The sequence below is a fragment of the Leuresthes tenuis genome, unplaced genomic scaffold (genome assembly GCF_036924035.1).
Source record: "Leuresthes tenuis unplaced genomic scaffold, fLeuTen1.0.hap1 SCAF_22, whole genome shotgun sequence".
Lineage (NCBI taxonomy): Eukaryota > Metazoa > Chordata > Actinopteri > Atheriniformes > Atherinopsidae > Leuresthes > Leuresthes tenuis.
Window position 1 is genome coordinate 15006709 of NW_027325376.1, and position 19225 is coordinate 15025933.

The window sequence follows — 19225 nt, forward strand, 5'->3', positions numbered from 1 at the left end:
AGCAAATATTACAGAATGACTGATCAAATTAATCACCACAGACACATCTGCAAGAGCAACATAAGTCAGGCAACAGGGCGTGCACTCAACACAGGAGAATACCATTTTAACGAAGCTGTGCTGAAGCCATCCTTTTAAAAGTAATTTCAAGCTGATATCAGCTTTGCAGGCAGTTGCTAAAGTAGGTTTATAGTTTATATTTGAAATGGTTTGAGGTAGTGTTTATGAAAGACCAAAATGCAGATGCAGCAAATGATCAGAGGCTGAAGGAAACTGAACTGATTTATTTCAAACCTAAACAAAGGGTGAGGCCAAACCAGAAGTACATAAAAACAAAATGGAGATAAAATAAAAAAACCAAGACAAATCAGAAACCAGAAACGAATGAAAATGGAACAAGTGGTGGTAACAGCAAGGTTCTGACAGTGACTATGAGAGAACAGAGAGCTTAAATACTGAAGAGAACTGATTGTTGAAAGGTAGCAGCTGAGAAGATTGAACACAATGAGTGAGTGACCTGAACGTGGAGGCTGAGGAAACTATGCGTGAGAAATGTGAAACAAGAAACCTGATTGAAAACAAGGAAAGACAACAGATTCCAGAAACCGACAAAGATAAAACATGTGACATAAATCATAACTAAAAAACATGACTAAACTACAAGAAAAGAGAATAGAACAAAACCCAGAAAAAAAACAAGACAAATCCAAACCAGAGCCCATAAAATCTAGTTTGACACTAGCTCCGCCTCTAAAACAGCATTAGTTTTATATATTGCATCTCGAGGAAGTGATTTGAACAGATGAGCTACACTCACAGCAGAGAACGGAGCAGAGAACAAGTTCTAACAGATTTTCACTTTGATTTCTAAAATCATGGCAGGTGAGTAGAGATAATGAATTTTTTTTGTGTAGATTGAATGACTGAAAACATGGAGAGCTAAAATGTCTTTAATTAAAAACTTTCAAACACATTAGATGCACAACACCAATATGTCAGCTGAGCTGCACTGATAACACAAATACAGTTTGTAGATCAAACAGATTCATGTTGATGACGTATAAAATACAAGATTGATGGAATAATGTTTCTGTTTGAATTTATCTTCATTCATTCATACTGAATGTATGTGTGAAAAATATTGTACACACTCTACACAAATATATAAAAACACTGTAAAAATGTTGTATCCAAAGAATTATTTGGACCAAAATCTGTGGAAACTTAAGACACTTGCTGGCAGGAATAAAGTGTAGATCACTGTTGGGCTGTTGTTCAGGGAGCGTGTTGAAGACTTGAAGCAGGCATGAATACTTAAAGGTGGGCAGTTAGAGGCTGACATGTCAGAAGTAAAAACCAAAGACACAGACCAGCTGTCTGTGAAAACACTAATCACACATTTTGCAGTTAGCATGTGAGCCTAAACATCTTTACTCACATAGAACACACTGCAGGCTATTCAGATCTGCTGAACGACACATGCACATATCTCACCATTAAGCTTGCATGTAACAAATATCAACTTAACTAACTCTCTGAACACATTATTACTGATAATGTACTGTAAACTCACACAACTCGTATCCTAGCAGGCAGTCTGTGGTTACACCCATGAATTTCTGGTTAGCCAGGTTCATTAAAGGTACTGCATCTAACTTTCAAAACTCTTACATGAAGGTCACATTCTATAACTATTGGTATGTGAGTCACAGGCACTCATTAAATGCCTGTAAGACTACATTCTTACATTCATTATTTTTTCTAACCTGGAAACACAGAAACACATGATATGACTGTACACTGCAGGCTTTTGGGGCCTGCTGAACATCGTATGTATGTCTCTTGCCTTCAAGACCCCTAAAATGTCCAAACTGAAACATTACAGTTAATATTGTGAGCACCACTGCATGTCAGGTTACCAATGAAACAAATAATAATTCAAAACAATGAAAATTCCTAAGTTTTGGCAGAATATTTTATTTTACCTATACACTACCGTTCAAAAGTTTGGGGTCACCCAGACAATTTTGTGTTTTCCATGAAAACTCACTTTTATTTATCAAATGAGTTGCAAAATTGATAGAAAATATAGTCAAGACTTTGACAAGATTAGAATTAATGATTTTTTTTTTAAATATTCATTTTGTTCTTCAAAATGTGCTTTTGTCAAAGAATGCTCCATTTGTAGCAATTACAGCATTGCAGACCTTTGGCATTCTAGCTGTTAATTTGTTGAGGTAATCTGTAGAAATGTAGACAATTTGCAAACACAATGTACCATTAGAAGACTGGAGTGATAGTTGCTGGAAATGGGCCTCTATACACCTATGTTGATATTTCATTAAAAACCAGACGTCTCCACCTAGAATAGTAATTTACCACATTAATAATGTATGGAGTGTGTTTCTGATTAATTTAATGGAGGTATCTATGTGTATGTATGTATATATACATATAGATATATAAGAAAAGTATTTTCTGCCAAAACTTATGAATTTAAATAATTCTTACATTCTTTCTAACTGGTATCTCTATGGTCACAAGGTAGGAACATTCTTTTAACGAAGACATTCAACAAGGTTGTCTTTTGAAATTCAATTCAATTCAATTCAATTCAGTTTTATTTATGTAGCGCCAAATTTCAACAATTGTCATCTCATCATGATTGTCATCATTCAATCTCCCGTCCTGAGCGTGCCTGTGGCGACTGTGGAAAGGAACGACTCCCTTTTAACAGGAATAAACCTCTGGCAGAACCAGACTCAGGAAGGGTGGCCATCCGCCTCGACCAGCTGGGGTTTGAGAAGACAGAAAAGAGGGGGAAAAAACACCATAACACCATTCAAAGGATACCTGTTGGAACAGGGAAACACAAGTTAATAACCACAATAATGTCACATGTACATAATATCATTTGAGAAATTAAACAGGGGGAAAAAGAGAGCAAAGTGAGGAAAGGTGTGACAGATGAGGTCCCCCAGCAGTCTAAGCCTATAGCAGCTTAACTATGGGATGTTTCAGGATTACTTGAGCCATCCCTAACTATAAGCTTTATCAAAAAGGAAAGTTGTGACCACTTTTTGGACCTATTTAATGGACCTTTAGAAGACGCGTGAATTGCACTGACCCAAGACCTTCCGGTTTTACTGAAATCCTCTCACACACCACACTGACATCCTCACACACATTATAGTGAAATATGTTATGTATTATATGAGAGTATTTCACTTATATGTATGAGAACATTTCAGTAGTGTGTGTGTGAGAACATTTCAGTAGTGTGTGTGAGTGCGTTTCAGTCGTGTGTGTGAGAGTATTTCACTTATATGTATGAGAACATTTCAGTAGTGTGTGTGAGTGCGTTTCAGTCGTGTGTGTGAGTGCGTTTCAGTCGTGTGTGTGAGAGTATTTCACTTATATGTATGAGAACATTTCAGTAGTGTGTGTGAGTGCGTTTCAGTCGTGTGTGTGAGTGCGTTTCAGTCGTGTGTGTGAGAGTATTTCACTTATATGTATGAGAACATTTCAGTAGTGTGTGTGAGTGCGTTTCAGTCGTGTGTGTGAGAGTATTTCACTTATATGTATGAGAACATTTCAGTAGTGTGTGTGTGAGAACATTTCAGTAGTGTGTGTGAGTGCGTTTCAGTCGTGTGTGTGTGAGAGCATTTCAGTAGTGTGTGTGAGTGCGTTTCAGTCGTGTGTGTGTGAGAGCATTTCAGTAGTGTGTGTGAGTGCGTTTCAGTCGTGTGTGTGTGAGAACATTTCAGTAGTGTGTGTGAGTGCGTTTCAGTCGTGTGTGTGAGAGTATTTCACTTATATGTATGAGAACATTTCAGTAGTGTGTGTGTGAGAACATTTCAGTAGTGTGTGTGAGTGCGTTTCAGTCGTGTGTGTGAGAGTATTTCACTTATATGTATGAGAACATTTCAGTAGTGTGTGTGTGAGTGCGTTTCAGTCGTGTGTGTGTGAGAGCATTTCAGTAGTGTGTGTGAGTGCGTTTCAGTCGTGTGTGTGAGAGTAATTCACTTATATGTATGAGAACATTTCAGTAGTGTGTGTGTGAGTGCGTTTCAGTCGTGTGTGTGAGTGCGTTTCAGTCGTGTGTGTGAGTGCGTTTCAGTCGTGTGTGTGAGAGTATTTCACTTATATGTATGAGAACATTTCAGTAGTGTGTGTGTGAGAACATTTCAGTAGTGTGTGTGAGTGCGTTTCAGTCGTGGGTGTGAGAGTATTTCACTTATATGTATGAGAACATTTCAGTAGTGTGTGTGTGAGTGCGTTTCAGTCGTGTGTGTGAGAGTATTTCACTTATATGTATGAGAACATTTCAGTAGTGTGTGTGTTTGAGAACATTTCAGTAGTGTGTGTGATAGCGTTTCAGTCGTGTGTGTGAGAGTATTTCACTTATATGTATGAGAACATTTCAGTAGTGTGTGTGTTTGAGAACATTTCAGTAGTGTGTGTGATAGCGTTTCAGTCGAGTGTGTGAGAGCATTTCACTTGTATGTATGAGAGCATTTGAGTAGTGTGTTCGAGCAAATAATTTTTCAGTTATTTATGTGAGATTGTTTCAGTAGTGTATGTAAGAGCATTTCACGTGTGTGTGTGAGGTTATTCTGAATAATGTCCCTGACGGCCCCTCATACTTCGGGACCCTTCCCACACTCTGTTCCCAGAGTTTGAGCAGCTCTCCTCAGGACACTGCCTCCGCTGCCCAGGACCATCCCTTCATGTGTATAATGCACACTGAAGAAAGAAATTTCTCTGTGTGGGTTGAAAAAGCTTCTTCATCAACATTTGGGCTGTACTTTCTTGTATTTGTAGGTGGTCAATCAATTATAGACACAATTCAGTTTAAAGTGATTCATCGTTTCCATTATTCTAAGGTCATGTTACATAAATTTTCCTCTTCAGTGTCCCCACTGTGTGATAAATGTAAACTAACTGATGGTACGCTGTTACATTTATTTTGGGACTGTCCACTCATTAATTTGTTTTGGATTTGTTCTTTTTTTCTGGAGTTTACTACAGGACTATCCCTCCTGATAGGAATTTGGCTCTTTTTGGATGTTCAGAGGACTCCTTAACTTTGCCTTCACACATTCAGCCAGTGTTGTTGATGGGCATGGTACTAGCTAAGTACTAGCTACTAGGTACTCCTTAAAAAATGGAAGGCACCAACTCCACCACGTTTCAAAAAGTGGGTACATGAACTTGTTTCAGTCATTCACTTGGAGAAACTGCGGTCTGATAATGTGAAAGGCCAACATAAATGGGAGGTAACATGGGGACCCTTGAGGAAATATCTGTACCTAGTCTGACTGTATTTATAATATATCTTGACATATCTGTCTGTATTATTATATATTTTTTCCCTTTAGGAATGACATATGTCAGTAAATAACTTGTTTGCTCTTTATTTTGGATTTAAGATGAACTTGAATTCTTCTTGGTTTTGCAATTACACACGGCTTAAACACTCCCCTCTGGGGTGTATCTGTAGGTGAGTGTGTGTGAGTATGTGCTTAGGCTGGGCTTGGGCATTATATTTTGATTTGTTTATCTTTTGTTGTTGTTTGTTTTATTTTGTGTGGCTATGTGTGGAAAAAACAAGCAATAAAAATAATAATAAAAAAATTTCAAGCTAAGTCTGCTCTCTTCTCCATCTTACCAACTGTAGCTTTAAGTGCAAATCGAGTCGAGTTATACAACTCTAATCCCCATCTCTGATGTATATTCATGCATATATACATGTGTGTGTGTGTGTGTGTGCATAATGTATTTTATTGAAGATGCACTAATCTGAAATCTTTACTGTCTTCTTGCAGCAGACCTAAGGGTCGTTCTACTTGGGAAAACTGGAGCTGGGAAAAGCAGCTTCGCTGAAGCCATATTTGGAGAGGAAGTGTTTGAGATGGATGACTCTGCAAACTCTGGAACAAGTGAATGTCAGAGTGCAACCAGAGAGGTTAATGGAAGAAACATCACAGTGATCGACACTCCTGGATTCTTTGACAATCGCAGGAATGAAGAGGACCTGAAAGCTGAGATATTAAAGTGCATCACCGAGTGTTCCCCTGGCCCTCATGCTTTTCTCATTTTACTTAAAGTGGAGAAATTTACACAGCACGAGAAACTGTGTCAAGAAATTGTCTCTGAAATAAAAGAAACTTTTTATGAGGAAGCTTTCAAACATGCTGTGGTCGTCTTCACTCACGGTGATCAGCTCCGTAAAGGGATGAAGATTGAAGAGTTTGTGAGAGGAAATGAGCATCTGCAGGATCTCCTGGAGAAATGTGGAGGCCGCTGCCATGTGGTTGACAACAAATACTGGAAGAACAACCAGCAGGATGAATACAGGAACAACCAGATCCAGGTGGGAAATCTGCTCAACACAATAACAGAGATGGTGAACAATAGAGGTTTCTACACCAATGAGATGCTACAAAAAGTGAACAGACTAATACAAGAGGAGGAAAGACGCATTCAGTCTTCATCAGGACATATGTCACAGGAAGATAGAAAGAGTCAGGCAAAGAAAAATGTGTTCAATTTTCTTAAGAAAGCTGCAGGTGTTACTACAGGAATGTGGTTCAGATCTCTGCTTGGTGTGCCTGTGATGGTTGGTACAGTTGCCCTGGTACTGAAAGCTATGAGACCAGCTATGGGAGGGGTAGCAGCAGGGTTAGCTGGAGCAGCTGCAGCTTCAACTGTGGGAGTTGGTACAGTAGCAGGAGCTGCTGCAGTTGCTATCGCAGCAGCAGCAGTTGGTTATTTTAGGAGTCGTAAAACTGATGAAGCGGACTCAGGCAGTAGCGGCAGTGAAGAACACAGCTAAGGCTGTTGGTAAGTGTGCTGAAGTGCCAATTAAAAGGTGCTAAATATCAAGGAAGTGTAAATAACATAAATAAAAAACATTATGGTAAATAAATATCAAAGCATGGAGGACAATCAGGCTCTGTTAAACTAGGCTGCCGCTGAGCTTTTATTTTGGGTAAATTATTGAAATCAATATCAAAGAGAGAATGCAAGCAGCAGATAATATCTCAGAACAACAAAGATGGGATTATGTTATTAAACTGATTATAAGAAGGATCTTTTGGATTTAAACTTCAAAGTTCACATTTACAACAAGAAATTCACGACATACTTTAACTATTGGAAAGCTTCACAGAAAAACAATTAATTTATGTTGCTTACATCCCGAAATCAAGTTTGAACTGGATTTATTTTTCTTCAAAATATTTTTTGTTGGTTTGATAATCGGGGCATTTCTTCTTTTACTTTCTGTGAAACTTTTATTCTCTGTTGGTTTGGGATTTCATTGTCTAAATGTGGGAATTTATATAGTAAATTTGTTAATATTTCTTTTAAAACATTTGCTTATAAAGATTAGGTGGTTTCTGTGGGTGATGGACTGGTTTCTGTGTAATTATTGTAATTTTTCACTTTACCAGAACATAAACGTTTAAAAAGAATGTTTCTATAAAAGTTGACAGAGTGAAATATTTTTCATTATGAAACACTGTTTTATTGTCTTCATGTATACTGCTGTTCAAAGACTGCTCTATATTCCTGTAATGTTATTAAAATACAAACAAGAAAACTGCTGAAATGTTGGTTTCTTTTCATCTTAAACATTTTCATAAAATCATCCACAAAAATTGTCCAGTTTCATGTAAAAGTCCACAATTGGACGACTTACAGCATTATAATAAAAAAATCTTGTGAAAAAACACTTTTTGAATGAGCTTCTTCTCTATCAGAGGATCTGACTTTTCATGATAGTGCAGCTCTGTCTCTTAATTCTGAGTATGTTTGATCTTGATACATTTGGTGGCCGTCCCAAAGCTTCTAAGATAAATCTGGTGGGTACTGGACCACTCCTCTTGGTAGAATAGGTGCACTTGTTGGTTTCCTCACAAAAACACATCTTTTGCTGGCAGGCAAAATCTATTTTTTGATTGTAATGAGGTCAGGATTTTGGCCGGAGCCATTCCTAAAGACACATGGACATAACCTGTTAGAAGCGCTTTGAGTGGTCAGTTAGACTAGAAAAGTGCTATACAAGTACAGTCCATTTACCATTTACCTGCTTTACTCATTCCACTCAGTTCTGATTTGTGTAATCGGGGTCAATGATCTGTTGGGACACCCAGTTACCTTTCAGCTATCCAGCTAATGGTTTAGGTTATGCTGAAGATTTCCAAAGTTGTCTATTATTCCCTCTGTATCATATAATCTAACAGTTTCACTGCCCGTGAACCAGCCCTAATATATCTTTCTATCTATCTACCTAAGGTCTAATTTTTTATCTTTATTCCAGCTAAAGTCCTGCCTGCCATCTATATATTCTGTCTATTCGGACATAAATATTTTCTGCAAAACTAATTTGATTGTAGATGGTGACACTGCTGTCTCAGAAGCTTTTTGTAAATTACAGAAAAAAATAAAACACCACAATGACATTCATGTCCATGGGTGTACACAAGCTTCCAACTGGAACTTAAGTTACTGCACACATGTGCTATGTGTGGATCCAGTCTGAAAAACATCCAATGTGTGTTTTATTCTATGTTTTTGAGAAAACAATTTTGTGTCAGTTGGAGCATAATACTCAAATCTTGCTACTCGCTTTTGGTATAAACATAATATCTGTGAAACAGAGGCTGAAACGCCACAGGAGCTGATTGGTCTGCTCCAGGGGCTTTATCAGTTTTGATGAAGTATCTAATGGATGGCAGGTTAATATATGCTCCTGAGTACTACTACTACTACAAATAATAGAAGTTTCTGAACTTATTTTCTATCATATATGTAATTCCTTTGAAGTATTTAAATATTTCCAGCACACCACAACAAATTCCTTGTAGGTGTAAACCTACTTGACAATAAAACTGTTTCTGATTCTGTAATTACTTTGATCTTAATTATAAGCACGATTTCGCTTCTTTGGGACAACTTTTTCACAAAAGCAATTTAAGTTTAAATAGATTTTTGGTTGATGATTAAATCATTGAGGGTTGCTGGGACCTGGAAGAGGAGAAGGGAAGTACAGTTGCAGTGCTGGGAGATATTCCAGCCCTGACTTGTTCTGGGAAAGAACAACGTGCCGGCAGAGGTCATGCTTTTAAAACAGTGTGTGGTGGAGTTGCAGTGGAACTGAAGTTCACACCCAGGACCTCAGATAGGTAAGATTAGAGCACCCCCGTGTGGCCGAATGCTTTAAATGTGTGTGTTTTGTATGTTTGGTCTTTTTAATTAATATGCCGTCACATTTATCTCCTAAAAGAGAACTTCCACAGTTATTTTACATTTATAAAAAACATAAAGAAATACAAACATTAACTAAATGTTCCTGAAGAGCCCTTCAGCTCCTCTTTGTTATTGGAAAGTTGGGTTCTCACAACCAAAAAAGATGTGTCCCGTGAAGACTCCATCATAGATCTGTCAAAGTAAAAGTTGTAACTGCAATAAGTATCTTTCTTCTCAAAGTCACAGTGAGACTGATCCTCAGTGTTGATGAACTGAAATATCTGCTCTGTGGTTCTCTAGAATTCTGATGTGTTGAATTCTGAGTTCTGTTACATACGGATGGAATGTTCACTGTTTGCTGTCATCAACTATGACATTAGTTGGCTTTAATGTGGTTACCAGGCAACAAGTGTCTCTTGGGTTACACACTAACCTTAAGAAGAAGTTAGAAAGAGCGAAGACTCATATTCTCAAACTGGAGAACAAACACACTTCGGTCCACAGAAACTCACTCAGCAAATAGTATCAGAGCCACCACATGTCCCCATGAGGCTTGTTTGGAGAAAATTCATACAGATGTAGCCAGGTGGGAAAGATGTTTTTAAATCACGTGACCAGACGGCACTTTTCCTTCTGGGTTACCCCTGGGAGCACAAGGAATGTTTGGGAACAGTGTAGAAGCATTGAGGACAGGCATGTGTGAACAACCTGTCTATTTGTTCTTTGTGTAACATTGTGGATCGTTTTCATGATCTTCTGGATGGTGTGTATGTATTTCAGTTCACCCTTAACTGAATATTACTGGAATATTAAAATCCTCACAGTGAATGCTTATATGTCTTTTCATAGAAATAAGTCCCAGTGAAAACCTGGAATACTTTCAGAAGTGTTTGGGTTGTTGTTCTAAAGAGTTTGCATATGCAAAGCCGAACATCAAGTACACACAAGTACAAAGCAGGTAGTGTCCCCCTCACCTCATCTGAACTTTAACACACATATAAGAATTCACTTACAAAACCTCTGAATCATTTTCTCATTAAGTGTTTGCAGTGTTACCAGGCTGCCTGAAATCATAAGACATGCTTCCACCCAGACTGAGGAGAATTTTTAGAATGTGTATAGAGAAAATATGCATCAGGTCTGTTCACCTGGTTCAGAATGAATCAGCTCTCGTCGAGGCTATGTTACGCATGGCTGTAATAAACAAAGTACTATATCAGCAGGAAATAAAAGACAGAGGAAGACAGCAAACTGGAGAGATGTCCTCACAAGTTTAGTTTGTTAATGTCAGACTATATCACTTTGTAATTACTGATTAGAATGATTTAATCGCAACTTCTTTATTACAAACCCAAAGACCTATTATCCAGCTGTGAGCTTATTACATGAAGGTATAGTTCCAGGTGAAACATCTGATAACCAGCTGTTTAAATCTGTGTCAAACAAACACAAATTCAATTTTAAAAATGGGCTTCTTCATTTGGACTAAAGATATTTGTTCCAAAGATATGCAAGTTCTCACAAACATGGTTTGACAAATGCTCAAGGCAACCGGAAAGGTTCTGTTCTAATGTGAAACCCCCCCCAGATAAATCATTTATAGTGTCAACGTAAATTTGTTCCCGCCGAGCAGCGTTAACATACAACCATTTCTGCTTTTTCAGGCTGTGATGGTTAAATCAATGTGCGTCACGTACACAGACAACCAAAAGTAAGAAGTCATTTCGTGGAACAGAAAGCACAAAGTCTGTTTGACCAACATTACAACCAGGTAGGAATAAAGATATGCTTCTGTTAATGTTTCACCAGACCTCTCATGCAGGCTGTGTTGTTATGAAAAAGCAACAGCGCAATGACCAAGAAACAGAGACAGAACTACAACACAATGCCATGAATGTTCATAAGCTCCATGAGCACACTGATATATCTTAAAGGGTAAGATGATTTCTTTTGCCTTCATACACAGTGTAAGTACCATCTTAGGGGCCGTGATGTGGCTTAGTTTTTTTAAAAAGGAGTTTTAAACCCCTAGCTTTGCAGCAGTAGCCTATAATGTATCTTAATGTTCACATGTGGAGGGAGTGTCAGCTTTTATGACTCTCGCTGGTAATTCATTACCTACTCAGCCTCTAAAACCGTATGCAGCACTCATAAGATTGGACAGTTTAAGATTTGCTTTTCAGTGTCTTTCCCTGGTCACTGTAACTTGACAAAGTGACTTGAATGAAAGTCGAGACACGAGATCTGACAAGTTCCAACAAAGTTTCTCTTGGATTTCTAAAAATCATGGCAGGTGAGTTGAGATGACTCATCGTTTCTTTTTCTGTGCAGCTTGAAAGTCTAATGACTGCTTAAACATAGAGAAACTGAAAACTATCGAGCAAATAATATTAATCAGAGTAGCATGTCTGCAGAAGTACATTAAAGCACAAATATCGTTTACGATCAAACAGAATTGGATTGACTGCGTATCAAAAATCAAGGCTGGTGTCACTTCCTGCATAATGTATCAGTCTAAATGTTCATGCTGAATGTATTTGTGTAAAAAAGATGAATTAACTGCAAACATGTTGTAAACAAAGAAATGTTTGGACCCAAACTCAGATAGACACTTAAAACACATAACTGGCGGAATTAAAGATTGGTTTGATGGTTTTGTTTCTGGCTCCCGGATGAGTGTGGCAGGCTGGGAACAGACATGGTGACCTAAATATGAACCCGGCAGTAACAAAAAAACCCGAAGCAAAGTTAGCCAGAGCCGTGATTAGATGTTTTGCTGTTAAGCATGAGAGCTTTAACAATTTTGAAATAGAATGAATGAAAGATACACAGATTGTCAATACACAGACAGAAGGGAAACAATCTGCTCATTAACCGCGAGTGTGATTGCATTGTTGGAAGAGGTGGCAGGTGTACGCACACACACCTCAGTGATTTCTTGCTGATGTGTGTGTATAGCGTTACAAAAGCAGTTAAATACATGCAAAACCATTCATCTGAAATCATTACTGTCTTCTTGCAGCAGACCTAAGGATTGTTCTAGTTGGGAAAACTGGAGCTGGGAAAAGCAGCTTCACTGAAGCCATATTTGGAGAGAAAGTGTTTGAGATGGATGACTCTGCAAACTCTGAAACAAGTAAATGTCAGAGTGCAACCAGAGAGGTTAATGGAAGAAACATCACAGTGATCGACACTCCTGGATTCTTTGACAATGTCAGGAATGAAGAGGACCTGGAAGCTGAGATATTAAAGTGCATCACCGAGTGTTCCTCTGGCCCTCATGCTTTTCTCATTTTACTTAAAGTGGAGAAATTTATGGAGCACGAGAAACATCTTATCTCTAAGATAAAAGAAACTTTTTCTGAGGAAGCTTTCAGACATGCTGTGGTCGTCTTCACTCACGGTGATCAGCTCCCTGAAGGGATGACGATTGAAGAGTTTGTGAGAGGAAATGAGGATCTGCAGGATCTCCTGGAGAAATGTGGAGGCCGCTGCCATGTGGTTGACAGCAAATACTGGAAGAACAACCAGCAGGATGAATACAGGAACAACCAGATCCAGGTGGGAAATCTGCTCAACACAATAACAGAGATGGTGAACAATAGAGGTTTCTACACCAATGAGATGCTGCAAGCAGTGAACAGACAAATACAAGAGGCGGAAAGACGCTTTCAGTCTTCATCAGGACATATGTCGAAGTGTAGCATAACCTGACACGGCAGGATCAGAAAAATGTAAACGACATATATATATATTTCATATATGTATGAAGCATTATTGAAAGATGTAACCAAAAACACGAACCTTAAAGGACAAACAGGAGAAATGCATTGACTATGAATGTGTATCAGAAACACTAAGTGATTTGGAAAGGGGCAAGAGAATGGAGAAATGTACTTTCATGACAGTGCAACTCTGTTTCTTATTTCAGAATTCACATTTTCTGTTGACACATGAAAAGCTAAAACCCTTCCAAAGTCTCATGAATGATTAATCGTTGTTTGCTTTCTAAAAAAGGTATTAATTATCATGATAATAGTTTAGTACTCCATAACACAGATTAACAGACAGCTATGTACATTTACAGATCTGACTGACAGCTAGAATATGCAGCAAGAGGTTGGATGGAATCAAATCAGTGGGTGGTTCCAAGACTCATTCTTCAGCTTGATGTTTTTTGGAAAGTTTGGTTCTCACAACCAAAAAAGACCCGTGAAGACTCCATCATAGATCTGTCAAAGTACAAGTTGTAACTGCAATAAGTATCTTTCTCCTCAAAGTCACAGTGAGACTGATCCTCAGTGATGATGATCTGAAATATCTGCTCTGTGGTTCTCTAGAATTCTGATGTGTTGAGTTCTGAGTTCTGTTACATACGGATGGAATGTTCACTGTTTACTATCATCAACTATGACATTAATTGGCTTTAATGTGGTTACCAGGCAACAAGTGTCTCTTGGGTTACACACTAACCTTAAGAAGAAGTAAGAAAGAGCGAACACCCCAAATCTCTCATATTCTCAAACTGGAGAACAAACACACAGAAACTCAGCAAACGTGAAAAACCTGAACCTTCCTTTGAATTACATCACAGAACTTTGCGCAGCTATCGTTGACATCTCTGCAAATATCTAACAAAGTTGTTTGATAATTTAGATGTATGTATCCTTTAACATATTACATTTGGAAATAAAATGCTTGATAAAAAATGACAGTTTATAAGTTGTTTTTCTTCCTCGTCACTTACCGTGTGAACAAAGTCCTTTTTCTTGAAAATGTAAAAAAGGTTCCCTTGTAATTTGTACAAACTATTAGACTGATTAAAAATTACATCTACGGGCATCTCTGAATGTTTTAGCTCTTTATGAAATGCTAAATGGGGCACATCAAGAGGAGATCTCCTCTCAGAAATGGCTACATGGGTAATTTGGTCATGCAGACAGTAACTGACTATAATAACAATTACATTCAAAGAACATGTGACCTCTGGTGCTCATGAGAGCAGGTGCATGTGAGGTGTTAAAATGGTGTCTGAGACAAAGTACAAAGAAAGTTTTTTAGTTTGAACCATGATGATTTTTTGCTTTTTAACAAAAATCAGTTGGTTTTTGATTTCTAACCCAAACCAGGAACTAAATCCTGCCAGGAACTGAGAAAGAGTTTTCGTTTGTTGTGTTCATGACTGACACTCTAAGTATCTTTTTTCAACCCTTAAATTTCACTCACCATTACATCACTACAAAAGCAGCACGCACATCTGTGTTATGTCAGAGAGTGAAACAAAAGTTAGAACCTTACTCTGATTGTCTCTGCCTCCCGGATGAAGCCTCAATCAGCCACTTCAGGTCTGGTTCAGGCTGACATTGAAATGAAATATTTTCCAGTCATAATTTTGGTGGTTTTTTAAAGTTTTCATATAAAAATCTTGGAAGTTTGCAGCCTTTTAAAATGCTTTCAATTCATAGAACCATAGTATGTACCCCTTCTATTACCTTTGGGGTCAATTTGACCCCATTCAATGTTTAACGTCTCTAAATAAATTATTGACATCATTTTTTTTTGTTGCTTAATATTTCATGACTTTTCCTTATTTATTGGGGACAACTGGGTAAACATAAAATTAACAAGAAGACATGTTTTGAATTTCCTGTATACAGCTTGTATGCATCAGTGTTCTTCGGGGTCAATTTGACCCCAAGCTGTTTTTCACCGTGTAAAACATATAAGAAATATCAACAGTTACACACATTGGTTCTGGTTGTTTTTGGATGATATTGACGACACTATAACAAACAATTGTTTAATCTTCAGAAAGTTTTAGGGCCCTAACCCTTGTGGTACGTGTGTGTATGTGGGGGGTGTGTGTGTGCGTGTGTGTATGTGGTGTGTGTGTGTGTGTGTGTGTATGTGGGGGGTGTGTGTGTGCGTGCGGGTTTTTATGTCTCTGCCTGTTCCCTCGCTAGGTTGCAACATTGTTGATGAATTCAAGCTTCGAAACCTGTCTGCTCTCACGTTCCCACATATTTCACCTCTTTCTTGCGGGAACCAGTCTTGATTTGCTCAGACTCTGTCCCAGCTGCCAATGCTGGGGGCGGGAACTTATGGTTCCCGTGAAGACAGTTTTAGTCCACACAACATGAGGGGTAGAGCAAACTTATAAAAGCTTGCACAGCAGTCTTCTTGGTTTTCTGTGTGCTCTCACAAACTGCATGTCTTCTCAGAAATGGTTTGTGTCAGTGATGTGTTGTCACAACTCTTTGACCAGGACAGTGGATGAGAATGTATCGGAGACAGAGGATGATGTTGAGGAGGACCCTGATTATGAGGCATCTTCTTCTGATGAGAATGATAATAATACATTTATTTTTTCATTTGTTAGGCACCTTTCATGACACTCAAGGTCGCCGATGTCACTGATACCTTCAGTGTTGACCCTCCTGTCTCTCAACCACCAACAAACATACTGCCTTCCAAAAATGGAAAGTTAGTATGATCTATCTCCTCACTTCTTGAACAACAGGGTAGACTTAGTGCTGCTAATGTAATCAAAATGGTTCCAGGCCCCACCAGAAAGGCTGTCAGCCATGTCCAAGACATAAAATCAGCATTTGAGCTATTCATTACACCGTCTATCGAAAAGGATGTACTTGAGATGATAAATTTAGAGGATAGCCGCGCATATAGGGAGAGTTGGAAAGACTTGGATGTGACCCACTTGCAAGCCTACATTGGGATGCTCATTTTGACCGGAGTGTACAAGTCAAAAGGTGAAGCAACAGCAAACCTTTGGGCTGCTGAAACTGGAAGGGCAATATTTCCAGCCACGATGTCTCTAACTATTCTTGATAACAGAAATTGTTTTTCATTCCAAATAATATAGATATAAAAATATATATATTTATAATATAGATATAATATAAAGCCATTAAAACACCAAAAATTTAAGTAGTCAATTTAAATTTATTTAAGTAGTCAATAAACAAACATAAAGTACTGGACACTCAAACTTGGAAAACAATATTAACTCTAATAATTTTCTGAACCCCAAGGGTAAAAGATGTTAGTAAATTTGAAGGTAACAGGAAGGATACAATAAGTATTATGTTACGCATATATTGATGCCACACACGCACACACACATACGCACTCACACACACATACGCACTCACACACACATACGTACTCACACACACATACACACTCACACACATCCTTCACAAATGAAAATCAGAACTAAAACTGTTGTACAGTTTTGTTCTTTTTAGAATAACATTAACAAATAACAGATAACTTTGTCTCTGGACATTAATTGTAGCTTCTGCAAGTGTTATTCTGTCATTCTTCAAATCAACAAAAATCTACAACCAATTCAAGTGTAACGCTTCACATGCACAGGGTTTAAACAAGTTTGTTTTAGGACAGCAGCATTATGTCCCAGAACTGTAGGGGGAGCCAAAGAGTAATAAATAAATAAGTAAATAAATAAGCCAAATTCTCAAGTGATGCAGATTAACACATTTGCATAAATGACATCATTAGTTATAATGATGTCATTTCAGTCAGTCAAATAGAGAAAGACTTTCAAATGAGGGGTTCCAATAAACCCATGAAAGATTTCACATTTTGGATGCCATGTTTAGTGTATGACTATCTTCATGTCAAATCTACAAACCCTCAAACTATAGGCTAATGTATATTATTATATTATATATATTTTTCACTTGGTTATGTGCGTATTCTGTCAGTAATTTGTCATTTTTTGTAAGTAACATCTACAAAAGAACAAACTAATTTGACTTGATTCAGCTGACAATAATTCAATCTGTAGCTAAAGCCTGTTCCATCCGATTCTTCTGTAGAAAACAGTTGTTGCTCAAACACATCATAATGTTCCACAGTCTCTTCAATTCTGTTGTTATAGTTTATTTTCAGGCAATTCCACAGTTGGAAATCATATTATCTATAAACTCTAAGAAAAAAGATCAGCAGTTTTAGGCAGACAGATTAAACTTTTGTTGGGTTTGGTGAGAGCATTAACCCTTAAAATCCCATTTTGCAAAGAATCAATTTATGAAACCCTGTTAACGTGTCTACAAGGTGTTTTTGTGTTGCAGGATCTATTCTTAAGCAGATTTTAAATTTGTAACAGTTTGTGTTACAGTTTTTCATGGTGAGATGTTGGACTCACATCACTGTCTGAGAATGACCAACCAACTGGCCAACCAGCAGAAAATCACAGTACAGTGAAAGTGAAAGAATTTTGAGGCATTCAAATCCTTCTTTTTCCTTGGTTGTCCATACCAGTTAAACCACATTCATATCTACTTCTCTAACCTATTATAGCTATTATAGGGTGTAGCCTTTTCATAAATTCCTTGGAACAATGCCGTAGGCTGTGTAGTTTCTTTTGAGTCATTTCCTCATACATATTCTGCTGCTGTACGTAGACAGCAAGTTTCCAAATGATTCATTAATAGCTAAAAACAGTGGTTAACCAAGTCAACACATACTCCTGTTTATTAACTGAAGTGTTCACTAAAAACTTCAGTGTCCAGGTGTTTTATATGGATAATGTTTCTTTTCCCAGGTTGGCTGATTATTGCCAGTTTTACCTTTTAAGCTACAATTCTGCTGTACTTAGAATCCTTTTTATCACTCATAAAGTCAATAAACATTTTTGAAAACAAATCTTTATCTGATTTTTTTTTTCCTGTAGCTTAATGTTTTTGCACGTCTTCGACCCAAAGGTCTTACTGTTTATTGTTTTACTTCTGTAACTCCATTTCATGGAGTTTCTGTGTTGCCGTTACAAACAAACAAAAAAAGTTCCTCTTTTCTGACTTGTGAAAATCTTGCTCTACCCCAAAAAGGCATGAAAAGGTGGAGCTGGTGTTTTACATCACATATTCCATTGATATAACAACATTGTTGTCCATAATTATTATCATGGTCAACAATGTTGAAGTTTTTCTCATAGGGCCTGATGTGGTAGAAAATATTTTTTCAGGATGTTTTTAAAATCCTGAATGATACATAAGAATCAGTTATTTCAATGTTTTACAGTGAACAAGCATCACATCATAGTTTTCCCTCATTCAGTTTGCTTTCGTTTTCCTGAACTTGTTTTACTGGTTTAGTTGGATTGTTCTTGGTTTGTTGGTGTTCTTTGACTTAGTTCAGTTTCTGTTGTACATTTAGTTAGTTTCTGCTTCTTGTGAATTCTGTTCAATTCTTAGTCTTTGGTTCAAGCGAGTTTTTCATTTTGGTTTCTCTGCTGTTTCCTGACATTATCCTTCAATGTACTCAGTTGCCTTTGTCTTGTCACTTGATCACTATGTTACAACCTATTTCCACTCACCTAATCACCCATTCCAGCATACTGTATGCGCTCTTTGGTTTTCCTTATTCTCCAGATCACTGTTGTAGCACTCCCTGTACTTTTGTGGTTTCTGCTCAGCTCTGTTTCTTGTTTGTTTTGTTTCCAGCACATGGCGCTGCTTTTAGTTTGTACATAATAAACATTTAGGTTCTGACACCTATGTCTTTCACGCCTTTTTGCTCCTTGGGTTGGACCTCTTCTTGGTAATATGGACTGTGACAGTGTCCACACCTGGACCCAACAAGCTATTTCTAGTTAATCCCATTTCTTGCTGGGACAGTGTCAGAGCCCATGTTAGGGCCACACTGCTGCAGCTCCTGCCCAGCGCAAAGGCAGAGCCTGTAGACAATGGCCGCGTTTCCCAGATTCGCTAAGAAGCTCTTAGTGCTAAGAGCTTCTTAGGAGCGGTCTAAGTTAGCGCTCCTAAGATGTCCCTGTTCTATGTCCCTGTTCCTGTGCAGGGGTCTGTAGGTGCTATGCCATGGCCAGAGCTCAAACATTTATGCCGGAGCCAGGGCTGGAGCCCTTCCTTACGATTTTGGGATCTTCCAACCCCCTGGTCACTTAATTTACAGTACTCCAGGAGGATTA

The 19225-nt window shown here is 38.0% G+C and overlaps 1 protein-coding gene across 1 annotated transcript; it reads left to right on the forward strand.

Annotated features, from left to right (window-relative positions):
• Positions 1-788: 788 nt before the first annotated feature.
• Positions 789-12969, forward strand: LOC140281693 (GTPase IMAP family member 8-like). The gene is made up of 3 exons (XM_072376188.1): positions 789-882; positions 5829-6722; positions 12278-12969. Exons 1-3 carry the CDS (start codon positions 876-878, stop codon positions 12967-12969), a joined length of 1593 nt encoding a protein of 530 aa, XP_072232289.1. The 5' UTR covers positions 789-875.
• The last annotated feature ends 6256 nt before the right edge of the window (positions 12970-19225 follow it).

What these genes read in the sequence shown, in the direction of transcription:
- LOC140281693 (XM_072376188.1), top strand. An exon ending in AGCTTCAACTGTGGGAGTTG is followed by an intron (nt 6,723 to 12,277) that starts GTACAGTAGCAG and finishes GTCTTCTTGCAG; the next exon opens with CAGACCTAAGGATTGTTCTA.